General features: G+C 43.3%; 1 protein-coding gene across 1 annotated transcript in view; it reads left to right on the top strand.

The window, feature by feature from the left end:
* The first annotated feature begins 7,031 nt into the window (after positions 1-7,031).
* The window catches only part of LOC121673495 (exportin-1-like), a 34,964-nt gene continuing 23,671 nt past the window's right edge, over positions 7,032-18,324 (top strand). The window contains 4 exon segments of the mRNA XM_042046829.1: positions 7,032-7,166; positions 7,697-7,752; positions 11,391-11,522; positions 15,216-15,317. Coding sequence (XP_041902763.1) covers positions 11,397-11,522; positions 15,216-15,317 — 228 coding nt within the window. The 5' untranslated portion in view covers positions 7,032-7,166; positions 7,697-7,752; positions 11,391-11,396.

Raw genomic sequence — 18,324 nt, 5'->3', positions numbered from 1 at the left:
AAAGGATAGCCAAGTTGTACGTGCAACAACATGGAAGGTAAAGGCAATGCAATAAAAACACCTGGAAATGCTGAGGGACAGTTTGGAACTTAGGCTCAGTTATAAAGCTGAGACTGGACTGAGATAAATCAGTTATAAAACAGTCTCACTTGGAGCTATAACCTGTATTTTATCCTGATGTGTTTACAAATTCGGCAGCCACTAAAGCCACCAATTATCATGGAAGTGACATCTACCACACTCACATTAATACCCTGGATTCATATCCTGTGATCCACAATTCCAGGTACAGAAGGATGCAAGAGACTGGCTGTTACTCCAGAAGGGGCATTACTATTACCCCTGGATATAAAGTAGAGTTTTCTCAGGTTAAATCAGAATAATGACTGAAAGTTATCACATGCCCACTAAATCATAGAGAGGACAGGGCTTCACCAATCTTGTAAATATTAAGAACGTACTGAAGACAAAACATTGATCTTTGGTGGATCTATTCCTCAATTGCCATCTGGAGTTATTTTACTTGTTAGAGAGAAAAGATTGTTGCCTCAAAAGCTAAAAGATCGAGTAATGCTCCAAATAAAGACATTACCACAATGAAGTTAGCAGTTGCGTTTCAAATACAAAGTGGACCTAAGTAACAGACAATTGCCCAGAGACAATTCTTAGATTTAACACCGTGTAAAGTTTATTGGGGAGAATCAATAGTCTCTGCCAATGGCATTTAGAGCACTGACACTACGGAATATTTTATCTCACATTCCTCAACCTTTACAGTTTGATTGCTGTTTTGGAACACAAATCCTACTACCTACCTTTCCTTAAAAAAGCCCTTAAGGTCCTTTAAAAGTTTGTTAGACCAAAAAAATAAAGCGAAGTTATTACATCCAAAGCAGGTAAGTAAAAAACAAACAAACCAACAAAATAGCAAAACCAACAAACAAAACCCCCAACACTTTCAGAACCGGTGAATGTTTCAGAGATGACCAGATCTGGTTTAACAGAAGGGTGACAGCTTGGGGTTTGCCTCCTTGCAAGGTTTTATTAACATGGCTTTACGGTAGTGCCTGCGTCAGCAGAACAGCTCAGCAAACTTCACACCATCTTTCTGACAGTCACAGCATCACAGAAGATGGTTCACAGCTGCAGATTCGAGAATTGTTCCTAAAGCTGAGCCTGACAGAATTTGTGCTGAGTTTATTACAGTTAAACAGTTCTTGAAGAACAGCTGACTTCTCTTAAGTTAGGAGTATTACTTTATAGGTATACAATGCAAAAGCAGTATTGATAGCTCACTGTGCTCACTTGTTTACATGCAGAGTCCCATGTTAAAGAGTTTTCTCAGTAAAAATTTTGTAAACTCACTTATTTGAACTTTACTAGAGGAAGGGGGAAATTTCTTACCTTTGTCTTCTGACCTCATCTCAGCATCAGCACAATTCACATGAATGTGGAAAGCAAGATTTGGCTAACAGAAGAATTCAGTTATCAGTGAGACACCAAAAAGATGACATCTTTAAAAGACTGCAGATGGAGAATTTGTTCCTTGCAATATACAGTGTTTTCTCCCAGTGGTTTTTTTCACTTCCTTCTTAGAATCTGTTTTTTATGGATTGGTACATAATGTGAAAAGTTACTCTACAGTCTGAAGTTTAATGCCTAATCCTTATTGAGAGCTATTTTAATTATCTCAAAATATTCATAAACTGTGTTTACAGTTCATCACTTTAGGAAGTTTATTGATGAATAGACCCCTATCCAGTTTTTCCTCAGATATTTCATTTCCTAACATTTCCTACCATGTTCTACACATTTCAAACCTTTACTCTCTCAAGTGTTAATTACCAATCATCTCTGAAATTGTGCCCATCTATTTACAACACACTGATAATGAGATACCCGGCTTTAGTTAAAATATTCTTTGAGTGCTCTAAAATTACTTTAGGCCACTGCCCTGCTGCTGTTCCAAGAAATGCTCACAGATACTCCCTAATTATGTTGTCCTTTCCATTGCCTTGTCACCAGCAAAGGAATAACTAATTTGCTCTCCACTTTCTCCCTGAGCTCTATTTTTCAAGTTTTCCCTTGGACAGAACTTCTCATTTTTTCCTTCCCAAGGACACATCAGTTTTTATTTCTCCTCTCCACTCAGTTACATTCAATTTCCTGTTTCCAAGATTTTTAGATTGTTGTATTATTTATTCCTACTTGTGTTTGTAACACCTGACTTAAGATCATCTGCAAACGTTGTTATTATTCTTCTTACATCCAGCCTCCTTGCAATCATTGATCTGGGACATTCATCAAAACAGACCAGTTGCTTTCTTCCACATAAGAATAAAAGCAAATAAATGCAAAATTTGTTTGGCCAAAGGCACAGTAAAAGTGGAATCAAACAAAAGTAATTAAAGAAAAAAAGAAGTACATTAGAAGCTCTCCCAAAGAAAATAAATCAATTAAGAATGGCAGCAGATGCTCAATGAGAAGAGGGATGCTCAGGCAGGATTAGTTCTGCCATTTCTAGAATGACATGAAGCAAGAGTGGAAGGACAGAACAAATTCTCTGCATTCCTTTCATTAGCCAAACATATTTCCTGGTCCTATCATGCCAATAATCCCAGAACTAAGTGGGACAGCTGCAGGAGAAAGTGGAAACTACAAGGCATCTTTCTCTGCTTTAAGAAGAAATCTTTGGCAATGGACACAGCATGGTAAAGTGAAAACTCTGCAGTCAGGACACACCCCCCACAAAGGCACGGATGGGGAAAGGGCCTTTCCTGAAAGATGAGGTGGAGGCTGGAGCTGTTTACAATGACATTCATGACATTAACAGATTGTTTTAGTTGTGTGTTGCCCAGACATCCTTGAAAATTTACAGCTGGCAATTTCCTCTGAATGCCTCATTCCTTTCACTTCAGCCTCACTCAACACCTGCCTTCTCTTTGCCTTTTTTCCCCAGCCCTATTTTTCTCCCTTCCCTGGTCTTTCCATTTACAAGTCCTACTTCACCAGTCAAGAAATTATGACACCAACTTGATATTTTTCTCTTATTTGTATGCCTCCTCCTGCTATCAGAAGCCCAGCTTTCCTGGGTGCACAATCCCTAATGCTGGCACACCACCCAAGAAAATCATACTGGTTCTGAAAAACCAAATCGACCACAGCTAAAGGAGATGATCTGCTAAAGTAAATTTACAGGAAGGGTGTCCAAAAACAAACAAAAAAAGCTTTAAAGAGTAAAAATTCCTGCATAAAAGGTAAGAGGAAGAGCTCTCTAACTTCAGGGTGAAAGCTAGCAAGCACTGCTTGCCCATCCATATAACCTTTATTTTGTGGCACTCTCAGACCTTGGTGGCCCACCCCATCACCCCTGAAGAGCATGTGCAGGGATTAGACAAGCATTCAAAATGTATAAACTCCCACAAATTGTAGGGCCCTTGTGAAGAACAAACAGACAACAAAAGCTTAGTCATTTAATTCTGCCCATAGAGTTCCCACTCCCCACTTTAGTTTGTGCTGCTGGGTCTTCCCTCAGCCATTTTTTTTCCCCAGGATGAAGAAGCCCAGTTCCCCCAGTCCCTTCTCCACCTTGGAGATGGGCTCTGTTGGACTTGTACAGGGTTTTCCATCTCTTTCTTGTAGTGATGGACAAAAACCCAGCCATGGTGTGCCAGATGCAGCTGCTGAGAGACCAGCAGAGAGAAAGAATCACTTCACTTGATGTCCTGGTTATGTTCCTTTTGATCCAGCCTAGCGTGCAGTTAGCTTTTATTACTACCAGGCCACACTGCTGACCTGAAACCCAAGCAAATTTTTCTATTGATTCCAACAAGGCTGAAATACCAGACTGAACATCTAATAAAGGAGCCAACAGACAGGGAACAGTGGCAACAAAACAGCAAGCACAAGCTTACAACAACTCCTGATAGCATGTGTGGGAGAAAAGTTGCAATCAGATACACCCATCCTGCTAAAGCAGCTGCTTTTTACTGACTGCCCTGAGTTTCTGAACCAACTTTCACCTGGCTCCTTACAGAAGGGAGATGGGAAGTGATCAGTTTTCCCAGACCACAGCTTGCAGGAAGACAAGGGAGGCTATTTCTAAAAAAAATTAATGTGTTATTTGAGATAACAGAGGCAGTGATAGTGATGAGGCAGGAACTCTCCCCTACTCAGGCACAGGATTTAGTAAACAAACTGGCAGAGCCAACCCCTGCTGTGTTTGTTGCTCCTGCAATTTATCAAAACCACATTGCAATCTGGGGCATTACCAACACCTGATGTAATTGTGAGGCTGTATCTACTCCCAAAATAGTTAACATTCATTTAACAAACTGATTTAAGGATTAAAACATTTGTCTCTTACACACACAAAAAGAAAATAGAAGCAAGTCTTCACCACAAGCAGAAGGAGTTAAAAGCATCTGACTTTCTGGTCTCTTACATCAGTTTGTTTTGAACACCAGAGCTAGCTAGAACATCAACACACACCTAGGAACTGTTTATTCTATGTGCTAGAGTTACAGCCCTGCTCTTAACCCACCAACAGCTTGCTATGCCTGACCACTCTACTGGAATCACTTTCAAATTCAATCCCAGCAGCTCCAGTGCTATCTTCAATTACAGTCACTCTGCAAAAGCCAACCCAAGAGAGCAAGACAAACAAGCTGAATTAAACAAAGCACTGTTACCACCCTGACACAGATGTTAACAGGATGCAGTTCCTTTTAGGCATGATAAAAAATAAAAGACACCATTCACATTCCAGCTCTTCAAGTCTTAAATGCAGCAGAATTTTTCCCAAGAAACTTAACTGAGGAATTAAGTGCAGTAATACATCACATTAAGCCAGTATTACATCACCCAGGATCTGAGTTGGCACTACATGGTCTTGCATCCTCTGAGATTCTGCCCAAAACACAAATGTGTATTTGAACACATTTCCCCAGTTGTCCCAGAAAGAAAGTAAAGAAACCACATAGATCACTCCCACAAAATGAAGACTGAGGAACTGGAATCTCCACAGCACTTCTACAACTGGTCAGGCAATCAGAACAGTGTAAATACGTGTAATTGTATTTATTTATTCAAGTAGGTTATGGTTTTCATTGTACTGGCAATCTTTTGGCGTTGACAGATGCCTTAACTTTAAACTGTTGCATTACACAGAAGGTATGGATCAAAAAAATCATGTGGAAAAAATACAGGTTTTGAGCCCCATCCAGCAGCCAGATGGCTGAGCACACATTATCTGTAAAGTTAGAAAGCCAACAAAGGCTTCAAAAACATAGCTAAGCGTCCTTCTTACGACTTACTAGCAACAGCACAGTACCTGCCTGCTAGACACAAACTTCACAGCAGTGGTAATTTAGCCATGACCTCCACTACTCTGGAGTAGCCCACACACCACACTATTTTTTTTTTCCTTTTAAAACTGTGCAAAAGTGCTTAAGCATCCCTCCCACACTCCCAGCCACAGCACAGGTGAACCACCTCAACAAAGCTATAGAGAAAGTTTCCTTTGGAAACCACCCAGAGGGCATTCCACAAATCAAAAGTATCCCTTCTATAACAAGTTTCACTGACCAGTGTAACGCCATCCCAAAAACAAAGTAACTGCTTCAATTTAAGTGATGAGAAAGAAAGTTTGTTCCTGGAAGGCTATTGAAGTACTTCATAATAGTAGCCTCCTCATAGAAGTGAGTCATAAGTTGCCTTTTTCAAATAAGGACGTAAGACTCTGAAGAAATGCATATGTAGGTACAGAGTACATCCACTGATAGGAGCTTTTCCACATCAAAGTTGGCAAGCACGTTCTCTGCTCCTTCAGGCAGTGATGAGATATGCAACCATAGCCTGCTGAGTTTGCGTCGCCACTGAAAAGCCCTGTTCCCGTCTGGCCATCTAATACACCTCACACAGCTCGAGACTTAGATAAATCTAAAGCCAGCCTTGCCTGAAGCGCACTTTGGAGGGCAGCTGCAAGCTGGACACCTCATGGACAGAGGCATCGTAGGGGGGACACACCTCACTTGCGATCTGCACGGGCTTTGGTGGAGAGCACAGGGCTGCCAGGGTAAGGGACGGCTAGCACCCACCCAGGGCTGGCCCCTCCTACTCACAGGGCCCACTCTACGGCGAGATATTCTACTCCATTCCCTCCCAGAGACAGAGACCGGGTGGGGTAATGCTCGCCATTGCCATAGAGCCCCCTCACACAGGGTGCCCCCATCTCCCCGCTGCACTCCCCCAGAAACAGCGCCTCAGCACGAACGGGATGGTGCCCGAACCCCTTCCCCTGACGGACCAGAGACCCAAACCCTTTTCCTCAAATCCCTTCCCTTCACGGGCCAATTCCACTAACATCCTCCCCTCACGGGCCAGGCCCCTGGATCTATCCCTTCACCTCATTGAGCAGAGCCCCGCGAACCCCTTCACTCAAACCCCTTTAGCTCGCTAAGGAAAGCCCCCCGACTCCCTTCACTTCACTGCGGAGAGGCCCCCAACCCCTTTCAACTCACTGAGAAGAGCCCCCCCGGCCGCCCTCTCCTCACACGGACCAGCCCCCCGAGCCCCGTCCCCTCACGCACCGCCCGCCTCGCTCCCGCCATTGCCCCTCAGGCACGCGCCCGGGGGCGCCCAACGGCCGCACCTTTCCCGCCCCCTCCCGCCGCAGCCCCGAAAGCCGCGCTCAGGCGCGCGCGTCACGCCGCCACCGTCGCCGGCCAATGAGAGCGCGACGAGGCCTGCGCCCGCGCTTTGCGAACTCGGGGGCGGGGCCGCTTTGAGTGACAGCTCGTCTCGGCCTATCGAAAAGCGGCGGCCCCCCCCCTCAGCGCGCAAAGCGCTGCTGAAGAGGGGGCGGGTCCCCTCTGCTCACCCCCCCCCGCCGCCGCTCGCTCCCCCCGCCCATCCGAGGCGCTCAGCGGATTGACAGCCCGTTCAGCCAATCAACGTGGCGGCCGCCTTCGCGGCGGCACGCCTCGGGGCCAATGGGAGCGGCGGATGGGCGGGGCCCCCGAGGTTTCCAAACGCTCCGCGGCGCCATGGGCTGAAAACTAAACCGAGATGGAATCTCCCAGTCTGAACCGGTTTGAGCCGGTTCCGAGCCTGTGGCATTAGGAGGGGGGAGACGCGCCGCGCTCAGTCCCCGCCGCCGCTGCCGCGTGTGTGACCTGCTCGTAGGGGACCCGCAGCTGAGGGGGCGAAGTTTAGTGCGAGCCGCGGGGGGGGGCGGCGGGAATGGGGGCGAACTGAGCGCCGGGCGGGGAGGGCGGCAGCCGCAGGGGCAGCGAGAGCCGGCGGGGCCGGGCCTGGGCGGCGCGGGAGGCGCAGCCGGGTAGATCCCCCCGCACTAGCGAGGCCGGAGCGCCGCGCCGGCCGCTTTCCCGGGCTGAGGGGAAGGCGCGGAGCCGAGAGCGGAGCCCCTGGGGCCGCTTCGGGCGCCTGGTGCAGCCAGGCCGGGCACGCTGCGAGGGGAGGAGTGGCGCCACTAACCCCGACCCACCACCGAGGAGGGAGCGCTCGCCTTCCCCCCCACCTCCTGCCGTGGTGGTTTTTTCCCTCCTTCTGTGGTGGTTTTTTTTTCCCTCCTTCCGTTTTTGGTTTTTTTTTTTTTCCTTTTGGGAGGGGGTTATTTTTGGTGGTCTTTTTTTATTTTCTTTTTTTTTTTTTTCTCGTGGCGTGTGGTGGTTAGAAACTTGGCTTGCCCGCCCCTACTTTCTGAAGGAAGAGGCTGTGAGAAACCCGTAGGTAAGCGAGGGTTGCGGGGGGGTCGCGATGGGCACCGGGAAGGGGGGCAGAGGGGGGGATTTTGGGGGGCAGAAGGGGGGGATGTGTCCGTGCAGGGGGGCACAGAGCCTGGCCTGTGCTAGGAGAGATGTGATGGACCCCGTGGAGAAGCCCTGAGGGGCGGGGGTGCACTTGGATGGGGTTTGGGGTACGAGCATCCCCGGCCTGGCCGAGCGCAGCCACGGATGCTGCGGGGGATGCTCTTCGTTAGGAGGGGGCCGGGCAGGCTGGGATCGGGTGCGGGCAAACCCGGCGACATAATCTGTAAATTATTAGGAGTGGAAGTTTCCAGAAATATTTTTTTGTGTGTGTGTGTGTCTGTGCAGCAGTATTGAAACGTCCGCCTGGATCACGTGGGGAGCCCTGTATAGAGCGCAGGGCTGGAGCCCAGGGGAGGAGGAGGAGGAGGAGGAGGGAGGGGCTGCGGGGCCGCCGCGCTCCGCAGGGCCCCGGCCCGCCCGACCCACCGCCCGGGCCCGTTCCCCGCCGGGAACCGGGGCCCTGCCGGCCCCAGCCGGGAGCCGGAGCGGCTGCCCGGAAGCCAGGGCGCTGCCCGCCCGCCGGGGCGCTGCGGCAGGAGCTGGGGAAGGGCCGCCGTGCTGGGTGGGTGTGAGTTATTTCCAACCGAAAATGAACGCTCCGAGGTGTCGGGCAGATGTTACTTAATCCGTCTCGTCCTTCTCCTTCACGTGTGTGTGAAGGAGCGAGGGGAAGGGGCGGTTTCGTTGCCATTGCTGGTTTGTGGACTGTGATGCGAACGCGTTTGTCGTGCGCTGCGTTTCAGAGCCACTCACCCCTCCTGGGTGGGATTTACAAGTGATGCAGCTAATTCCTTGGAAGAGGGAGGCAATTCATTTGCATTGCGTGCTTAGAAATGGGGCACAGTGACTCTCCCAGGGTGGGTTTGTTTTTTTTTAGTTGCTGCCCCCAATGAGCTTTAAATATCTGGGTTGAAGGTGCTGTAGGATTCATTGTGAATGCTCAACATTTCTTACTATTAAATGCCTGCTGTTCTTCGTGTGTGCTACATGCCAAAATGAATCGGGTCTACCACAACAAGCTAACTGTTGTGTTAAAGGTCCAGGGTCATCGAGAGTTGGGATAACTGTGTAAACAGTGCTGTAAATGCAGTTCTTTTGACCTTCGGTAGATGTCATATTCTTGCTATGTTGTAGTTCAGAATTTTTGGGGGGGTTTTTTTGATTTTTTTTTTTTTTAACTTTTTGTCTTTTGTCTCTGTTTGCCCATTTATTAAAGGACTGATCAGTGGTGGTTCTTGAAGCTGAGGCTTAAACATGTTCTGGAGTTCAGGCATGATGGGGGAGGGAAAGTGTAGGAGTACCGTAAATCAGAGATTATGAGCTTCATGTGGGTACAGTGTTAGGAGTGGGAGATCGAGTTGGTTGCAGGTGGTGGTGGCCACAAAGCCGCCATTTCTGTGTTTCGGCTGGCGAAGTAGGTAGGTCATTTTGAAGATAATGCTGGGAGTGGTGAAGGGCCCCATTCAAAACATTTCCTTTCGGCTTCCATGTGGTGAATAACTTCTCTTGGTCACGCTGCTTCTTCTTGGCGCTCTCAGGGCGGCCTGAAAACCACCGAAAGAGGCTCAGGTCTGAGATGAATGGCCCTACCTGAGGAGCGACTGGTTCACGACATTTATTGTAGTTTGAAAATTGCTTTCCTGGCTCACGGCTCAGCCATGGAGGCCAGATGTGGACAAAAAGGGGCGTGCCTGGGAGCACGAGTGGTTGAGGGGAGCATTGACTGCTCTGAGCCTCTTCATGGGTGCAGTTTCCTTCTGGTGGTGCTGCTCACTGCCTCTCATCTGCCTGGTGACGTTTTCAGCCTCCTCCTGAGTCAAAAGAATGAAATGAAGAATGAAGTCAGCCTTTCCTGCTGTTGTGTTTCTTGCTTCCAAACTTAACATTGCAATTTTGAAAACATTAGGAGTCGAAGGAGGGAAGAATAGGCAGGGATTGTTAATTTTAATATATTTTGCTCTCTACTTGATATTTATTTTCTCCTGGTTTTGCAGGTACATGTTGTGAAAAGACTTAATAGGATGTTGAGATGAAGCCCTTAAAATGGTTGTGTTAGTGTAATAATATTGAGTTTTCTACTTGAAAATCCAATTAAAATATTCGGGTTTTAAGCTATTTTTATATATTGAAGTAAAAGAAATTACTGGACACTACTTGCAAATACACATTTCTGAACAAAAGGTTTTCCTTGTCTGAATGCTACTGCAAGACTTCCACTTAATTAGTAATTACTAGGGTTGAGGCACAGGTTTGTCTTGCTCCTGACTTTTGAGCATGACTTAAACACATAAAGCATAAAACAAATTCTTACTTATACATGGAGTTTAGTAAGAGCAAATCTGACTTTATGGGGTGTGTTTCTGGAAGAGTTTCAGGTTGTATCTTTCTGAGTATGCAGATGACTCTGGTGTAACTTTTTGATTGATCTTGCACTTGCCCAGGCTTCTGGCTGTTTGTTCAGTGAGCAGTTTTATGTGAAATTTTTAGGTTTACAGGGTTTGAAAAGGAGGGTGAGTGGCACAGAGGTGCTGTAGATGGCAGGGTGGGAATATGTGTCAGAGTTGCCATTGACTGTGAGAAGAGGGCAGTAAACTTGATTAGGTGTTTCACACGTGGGGGAAGATGGTGTGGAAAAAGTAGAGTTTAACTTTACCATCAAAAATTCTGTGGCTTGTGGCTTGCTTTCCTGCTTTTCATGAATGTCTTTATCTTGCACCAGTCTCTGGCTGGTAAAGAATCTTACGTGCACACCCCACCTGACTCCCTTTGCATAATATCAAGGCTGCTCTATCTAGGACAAAGAGTTAATGCATGTGTTCCTGGGTTTAGGGGACCTGAAACCTCCAGTAGAATTCCGTTTCAGTTTGAAGTGATCTCACGTGGAACACAGAGTAACCTGCTGATTTAACAGTCCCTTTGCTTCAAGTTCTCAAAGTGCCTTCAGTCAGCTTAGTTTCAGTGGTAATTTTTTACTTGGATGTGGTTAACTTGTAAGGTGGTTTTCTTTTTTCTCCCCAACTATTTGAAAAATGCCCTCTGGCTAATTTCTTGCTCTGTGTGTAGATCACATTTCACCTCCATACCCAAGTGTTTAAAAGCTTTTGGAACTGAATCTTCTGAATGTGCATGTTGGCCTTGGGAACTCGATACTCGGCTGACATTGCCAGTATGGGTTTTGGTTGTAGTGACACAAGGCTTTTCCACCAGCAGAAGTGTTTAGGGATGGTGGGGGTTGATACCTGCTTTTGAATAAGCTCTAGGGTGCTGGTAACACAGCCTGTTCTCTAGTCAGACTGCTATTATGTGTGCTACCTGTTGAAGACCCTGAGAGTTGAGCTGGGGTATTAATGTGTGAATTTTTCAGGAGGGAATAAGAGAAGTTTGTCCTGGTATGTGCCCCACAATCAAAGCAGTGTTGTATTCAGTGTTATCTACTACTGCTAACATAAGCATCTTGTTTCAGTAAGACAAATGAGCTAAGTTGAAGCACTTGCTTTGCAGCTGCATCTGATAATAATTTCTTATTAATTGATCAGTTTTTAAAAATTTATTTTGCAGTAATCTATGCCAGCAATTATGACAATGTTAGCAGACCATGCAGCTCGTCAGCTGCTGGATTTTAACCAGAAACTGGATATCAATCTCTTGGACAATGTGGTGAACTGCTTGTACCATGGAGAAGGTGCACAGGTAAGGTGGATTTGGAACCTACATTTATTGACCATGTTTAATCTTACAGCAAATCAGCTGAGCAAATTCAATTCACTTCAATAACAATTAGTAGTATTAGTGAATTTACTGAGCTGGTGACTGGAATATCACTGGCAGTCACGTGAAATGTGAATTCACATTGAAATGACACTTGGAGAAATGTTTGTTTGGCCTGTGTTCATTCCTAGCTTGCCTTCTGCTGTTGAGAATTATTAGCAAATATGATTTGGTAAGGACACCATGCAGCTCACCTTTTCTGACTTAGTTCTTCAGGAAGGTCTGAGCTAGCTGTTACTTGCTATCATGGACAGGATTGTGAAGCCACAAATGTAATGTTCGCTTCAGTGAAGAATTGTATTTAAAAGAAAAATCTTAGTGATGTTATTGCTGTGTTTGTATTTATAAAGGAGCATGTCATGCATATTTAATAGAAGAGTTTGTTCCTTTCTTGTGTCTGGTCTTTTTTATTTCCTGTTACAGTTTGCACAGGTTCTTCTTGCACTCTTTGGACTTAGTGCAGATTGCGAAGTTTTAAGTTGAAATGGAGGCACTGTGCATTTGTGTGTTTGCTTATATTGCCTTGAAAGTGAATCTTGTATTGCTTTTATCTATTTCTTGAACTTCTTTGGAAACAAGACTTAAATGTTGAGAGCAAGTTTTGCTACAAAGAGTGTTGGCATAGTTCCTCTTCCGGCAGATTTTAATTGTTCAGGCTCAACAAATTGGGAGTTTCAGTGTTAGGCATCTCTTACTAAGATAGTCTTGCACAACAATAAGTGAATTAAATGGGACAAAGTAGCTGATGCTTTTCTATTCTTTCCAGCTGTTAGAATAAACAATGATATGTACTTGCTTTGTGTATCTTTTTGGGGGGGGGGGGGAAAAAAAGCTTTTGTAAAGCTTACTAATGTGAATTCCAGTAGGTTTTGAAATACCTTGTTGTTTTCTGAAATATTTGCATTTTGAGTGTTCTAAATTCAAGTAGTTACTTGCTGTAGTTTTCTAAGTGCTTGAATGACAGAAAACTCCTTGCAGCTTTTTGCCCTAAAAGTGTGGACATCTGTAGCATTCGTTTTGTGATCTGCTTTACTGCCCTGCAAAATAGGTGATGCTTGTAATATTGTTTGGTTTGAAGAGAGTGGAAAAAATTGGGAAAAGTTTATAAGGAAAATAAAGGATTAACACTAAATACAGTGATCAAATTGCCATTGTTCTGGCATTGTGAGAAGTTGCTTCACTTGAAACAGCTGGGAAAAGTCTCCAGTATCTAGAAAATCAATGCAGTAAGAAGCAAAAATTCAGGAGGTGGTGTTTTACTGGCAAAAGTGAGTTATGATAGAAACTTGTTTTAAATACATGTATCACCTCAGTGAAGCTTCAGTCAGCTGTTTGGGTGCACTTCCAAAATGGAGACATTTCAGGGAGTCTGAGCTTTTCCCTCTTCAAGGGGGTTCAAAGGTTCCTGCAGGAAAAAATGGTTCTCAGTGGAGTCTGACAGCTCAAGCCCTGTACTAAAGGGTGACAGGAATAATAGGAGTTGAGGAAATTAAATATTAAAATTGGGAGATTACCAGTGGTTTTCCTGGAATAGGTCAGGGTAATGTCAGGGTAAAACAGGTTTAGAATGCAACCTGAATGGCCTGTGCTGAACTTGCTTTCAGATTCACCTGCCTCCTCCTTCTGCTTAGTTCTTATCTCTGCTTGCAAAACTTATCTGTTCTATATTAGGCAAGAAATAAGCTATTTTCTGTCCTGGAGATTTAAATTTTTTTCTCTTAGCTTTTTTGGGTATACTTCTCTGAAAAGAAAGAATGTCCCCACCCCAGTGCAACACATGACTAAGGGAGATTTCATGCAGCTCACAGATATTTACCTGGACTCATTCCAGCCTCTTAATTCCATTGATCTGTTAGATCTTCACATGTCCAGAAAGATTATTTGCAAGTTTTTTTTTTGGTACCAACAGTACCATGAGACTTTGTTCTTGATTAACCATTATTACTAAATTTATACTTACATTAAATTTATTATTAGTTTATGAAACTACAGTGTTTGATGTCCAGAAAAGGGGTTAATGGGTATGAGAGCAAACCTCTCAGCGCTGGGAGAAGGATATGGAGTGTCTGTTTTGTTGGTGTTGAAATTCGATCCTGGGATATGTCACCAGTATGGAAGCAAACAGGAGGCCAATATACAAACACACTTTCAGATTGAACCTGGAAGTAATACAGCTATTTCTTCCCTTTTAAAACTAAAGTGTATTAAAAGTGCTGGTTTTCTGTTTGTTTGGTTTTTTTCTTTTTGAATTCTGATGTCATACTGTAACAATATGGCTGCACTGGTTGTGGACTTAAGCAGAACATTTGTATGGTACTTCTCCATGTCAAATCTGCAGGGACCTACTTGCTGGTCCAGTTGCTCTGCTGTACTCAATTCTATCAAGTAGGGGTGCAAGTAGTGTTGTACAGATAGTTTAGACATACTTGCTCTTTCCTGTTGGAACCTCCAATTTTATTTTGTAAATCACATGCCAATTTTGTCTGTTTCTTGCATTTTATGTATATAGATTTGGGGTCTTGATTGGGTTTCTAAGTTAACTGAAAATACGTGTTTTCTTACACCAGTTGATGGTGTAAGTATGGCTCAGGTATGTACTTGGATGAGACTAGAAGTCTGCATGGCTGTAGTAAGTTCTAACTTTTGAAGTTAATCCTAAAGTAAAGCTTTAATTGCTTTGCAGCTCTGTTGAGTTGGCTCTGCAGTGCAGTGAGAGAATGAGCTAAGTTCTGTTAGTTGTGTTTTAAGATGTCCACCTCGTTGGGAAGGCAGTGCCTGATGCTTGTAGGGGATACAATTTGCAACAAGATTTGTCAGTACGCTGCACTTTTGGAAATGGCTGACATCAGTTCTGCTCCCTAAAGATTATTGACTTGAGGACATCTAGGATTTTGAAAAGGATGGCTAAAATGAGTTCAACTATTTCAGTGTGTAATTGCTTCAGATGAGGTTTTCAAGAAACCACAGTATGTAGGACAGTAATTGATAATGTCAGTCCGAAGGAAGAGCAAACCATTAGCATGACCAACTCCCTCCCTCCCACCAGTAGGTTTTTATTATGGTTTTGTAGGTTGTTAGGTACACCAAGGATCCCTCAGAAGGAGGGATTGGAGACCTCTAATGCTCTGCTCTGTGGTTCTTCAGAATAAAATCAACAGTTCCTACATCAGCACCTTTGCAGCACAATGCAGTGCTCCTTAAAGCTGGCAACTTCATATGAGTGTTTCTACTGGAACTAGAAAGTTTGGGTACCCTAGAATTAAGTTTTATCTGGATGACTTTGTGGAAGGGGAGAAAACTTCATTCCCTAGTAGGTTTTCCCCATAATGTGTGCTGTTCTTGCATGTTCACTGCTGGTCTGGATGAATCATTCAGGATGGAAGAGTGGAAGTGAGTTATTACTGTCCTGCATCGATGGGCTTTTGGAGTTTGGTTGTTACTAAGCTTCAGCTGTCACAGAAGGAGGCTTAAGGGACTTGTTGCTGCGGTTGAGTTCTGCCTAACGCTTAGATAAGTAGTTTAAATGCAGTGTTACATATTGATATCTTCACTGACAGTATATAACTTCTTAAATGATCTAATGCTAACAATTTTTCAAATCAAATTTTCTTTTAGCAAAGAATGGCACAAGAAGTGTTGACTCACTTAAAAGAACATCCTGATGCATGGACAAGAGTTGATACTATTTTGGAGTTCTCTCAGAACATGAATACCAAAGTAAGCAAATTAACTTTTATTTATTTGGGTTTCCTCTTTCTTCCATTCATAAACTTTGAGGAAGGTGTCTCATTTTTAGCCATAGACTTTCTTGATTCAAAACACTTTTTTTTTAATTGTCTTGTTCTCAAAGTCGGCTTTAAACAAGAGCTGTAAATGAAAAAATATTCAGACTTCCTTTTACATTGCCAAGAGTTTCTCCCTCCCCTTTTTTTTTTGAGGATGAGCTAAATTGGATACACAGAGTTTTTTTTCAAGGCACTTACAAGCATTATGCCAGTTCCCAAGATTGGTATTGTGTCTGTATAAATCTGAGTAATGAAAAGTCTCCTAGAGCCACGTTTTGTCCTTGGATAAGTGCTTGGCTATTTGTGATCATAATGAAAGCCATGTGCATGTATCTGAGGAGAAAATTTGTGCCTAGGTGTGTTAAAAACAAAATAAACCTTATTAGGCCAAGGTTTTGAGAAATCAGTAAAGGTTAAGCACCCCAAAGTTTGTAGCACATCAATTCTTTGCTTCTGTGCAGAACACATTTGCTTTGTACTGCTGTTGGAAATCCATCCATCATGGTAGAGGCTAAAATGGGCAGCATTCAGGGCTTTTTCTGCAATTTGAAATGCTTTACCTGAGACTTGTGAAGTTTGAGCCAAAAAGATGATCAAAATGTGTTTTCACTGTCTTCAGTTTGATGATTATTATCTCAAATAACTGACATGCATGTTTTTCTGCTGGATACACGCTGTGTTCAAACAGAAAAAATTGTGTTTGGATGGGTTCTGAAATCATGTGGTATTCATGAAGCAGTTCATTTTTTTTTTTCATTGCTCTCTGAAGTTGAGGGGAAAACAGTTTAAAGAACTTCCTCAAAGTAACACCTTTAAGCACCTTTAAGTAACAGTGTTTGCCTGTTTGCTTGCCTGGTAAACTTTGCTTTTTATACTGACAGACATTACTAATGTTTAAGTTGATTTATCAACAGTATTTTTAAAAACTCAAATTTGTCTTGTGAAAAATGAGATGATTAGAGGAACAGAAAGAAAGCAACAGGTAAAGAATTCTTCAATTTACATAAATTGCGAATGATTTGGTGCTAAATTTATGCACTATGACATTTGGCTTTTATGCAATCATATTTTTTCTTTAATTAAAGCTGTTAACACTACCTGATATTAATCATAATGTTCCATTATGTTGATTGCTTGTAATAGGAAGAAAAGGGGTGTCTTCCTGTGCAACTGACACAGCTAGGCTTTGACGGCAGGCCTCCACAAGGTCTACCCTTTTGATTCCCTTTAACTGAATTCTGTTCATCAATTGTTTTTTGTTTCTTGGGAGGTGGGAGGGAAAGGGATTCGGTGCATAAAATAAGTAATAAGGGTGCCATAGAAATTTCTACCATAGGGATCATTTCATGCCTTTTTTTTTTTTTTTTTTTTTTTTTTTTTGAGTCTTTGCTGTTGCCTGTCCCTCATCTTCATAACTGGGCAGTGAATTAGAGATAGACAATTAGCAACAAGCAAACCAGGAGCAAATGAGTTTTTGAGAGGCTTCTGTTTTACACGAAGTTAAAAAGTGTTCACATGTACTGTTGCAGCAGTTGATTAAAAGGCAGAACTTTGTATTGCTATCAGTGACTTTTTTGGGAGTGGTGTTTGTCATTATCAGAGAAATGAGAGTAACTAGACCTGTTGAATCAAATGAAACAAAGTAAAAACCCCAGAAGGCCCCTTGCGGGTTGGTGAGGCTGATGGAGCCCTTTCAGTGTGGTGTGGCAAGGAGGATGTGCAGGTGAGGGTTGTACTGCTGCTGCTTTTCAGTGTCACATGTGAGTGTTAGGGGAAAGGAATATTTTCAGGACAGAGGAAGAAGTGAACAAGACACTGCAGAGGGCAGAACTGAAGTCACTTATGTACAAAAGAGTGAGTAGAAACCTTTACAGCATGAACAGCTTAAGGTCCACGAACCCAAATGAGATGTTTGAGCAGGTAATGAGGGATAGATAGGTGTGTCAGATTGCTAGAGGTGTCTGTCCTTTTCTTTGACTCGAGGAAATTCTAAGTGAAGGGAAAAACCCACTAAAGATGATGTCTGTCCTTAGTCTGTTGTTAGATTTTTCATTTAAGTTTCATTTGGTCATCTGATGTTTATTTAAAATGAAATTAGACTTGCCATTTTGGTGTAAAAGCTAAGTAAGTTCACCTGTGGAAAAAAGTTTGGAAGAAAATGAACATTTCTAGTTAGTTGTTAACTGAAAAATTAATGTGTATGCCTGTAGAACGTAGAAATTTCACTAGTGTTTAGATGTGCTTCAGGAAAGTTAGCACTGTCTGATATAAATATGCATACTGTCAACATTGTTAGGAGCTTTTGTAAGTATGTTTTGTATCCTGAGCCTGGATCAGTTGCAGATGGTGTCTGTAAGCTTATAGCAGTGGCTGAAATCACTTCCTGTGAAGCATTTTGCTTAAGAATGTTTTTGCACGTTTTCCTTCATGAAAATTCCCTTGATTTCATTTAGCTTTTATGTCACATAATTAAGTCAATTTGCAGGTTAAAATCTAGTTGATAAGCTTTTGCTGCTGACCATGGAGGAAATAAAACTACCCTGCCAACTTTCTGTAATTCATAATTTTTCTTGGTGCCCAAGGTTTTGGAAGGGGACAGAATATTTTGCAAATACAGGATGTGCACCTGAAATCTCCTGGGAACTGGGATCAGATAGAAAAGCAAAGGGATGTGTAGGTTATGTTAAGATGAGAACAGCAAAAATGCTCTTTTAGTACAATGTAGTTTGGGACAGTCTACATTGTGTTTTTTTAATTAAACAGAAGTCTGTATGATCCCTTTGGTCGAAATGCTAATGATCCTACTTTGTGTAACAACTAACCATTTTAAAGAGGAACTCTTATTCTCAGCCAAACTTGGAACTGTGAAAACTTGAGTTTACCTTTCAGGCATTGATGTGACTTTTTTTTTTTTTTTTTGCTTCCTAATCCACTGCAGA

This window comes from Corvus kubaryi, unplaced genomic scaffold (assembly GCF_017639235.1).
Source record: "Corvus kubaryi isolate FWS band 111438036 unplaced genomic scaffold, C.kubaryi_AGA036_p1.0 65462, whole genome shotgun sequence".
In the NCBI taxonomy this organism is placed as follows: Eukaryota; Metazoa; Chordata; class Aves; order Passeriformes; family Corvidae; genus Corvus; species Corvus kubaryi.
This window is presented reverse-complemented; position numbering and strand designations above follow the sequence as displayed.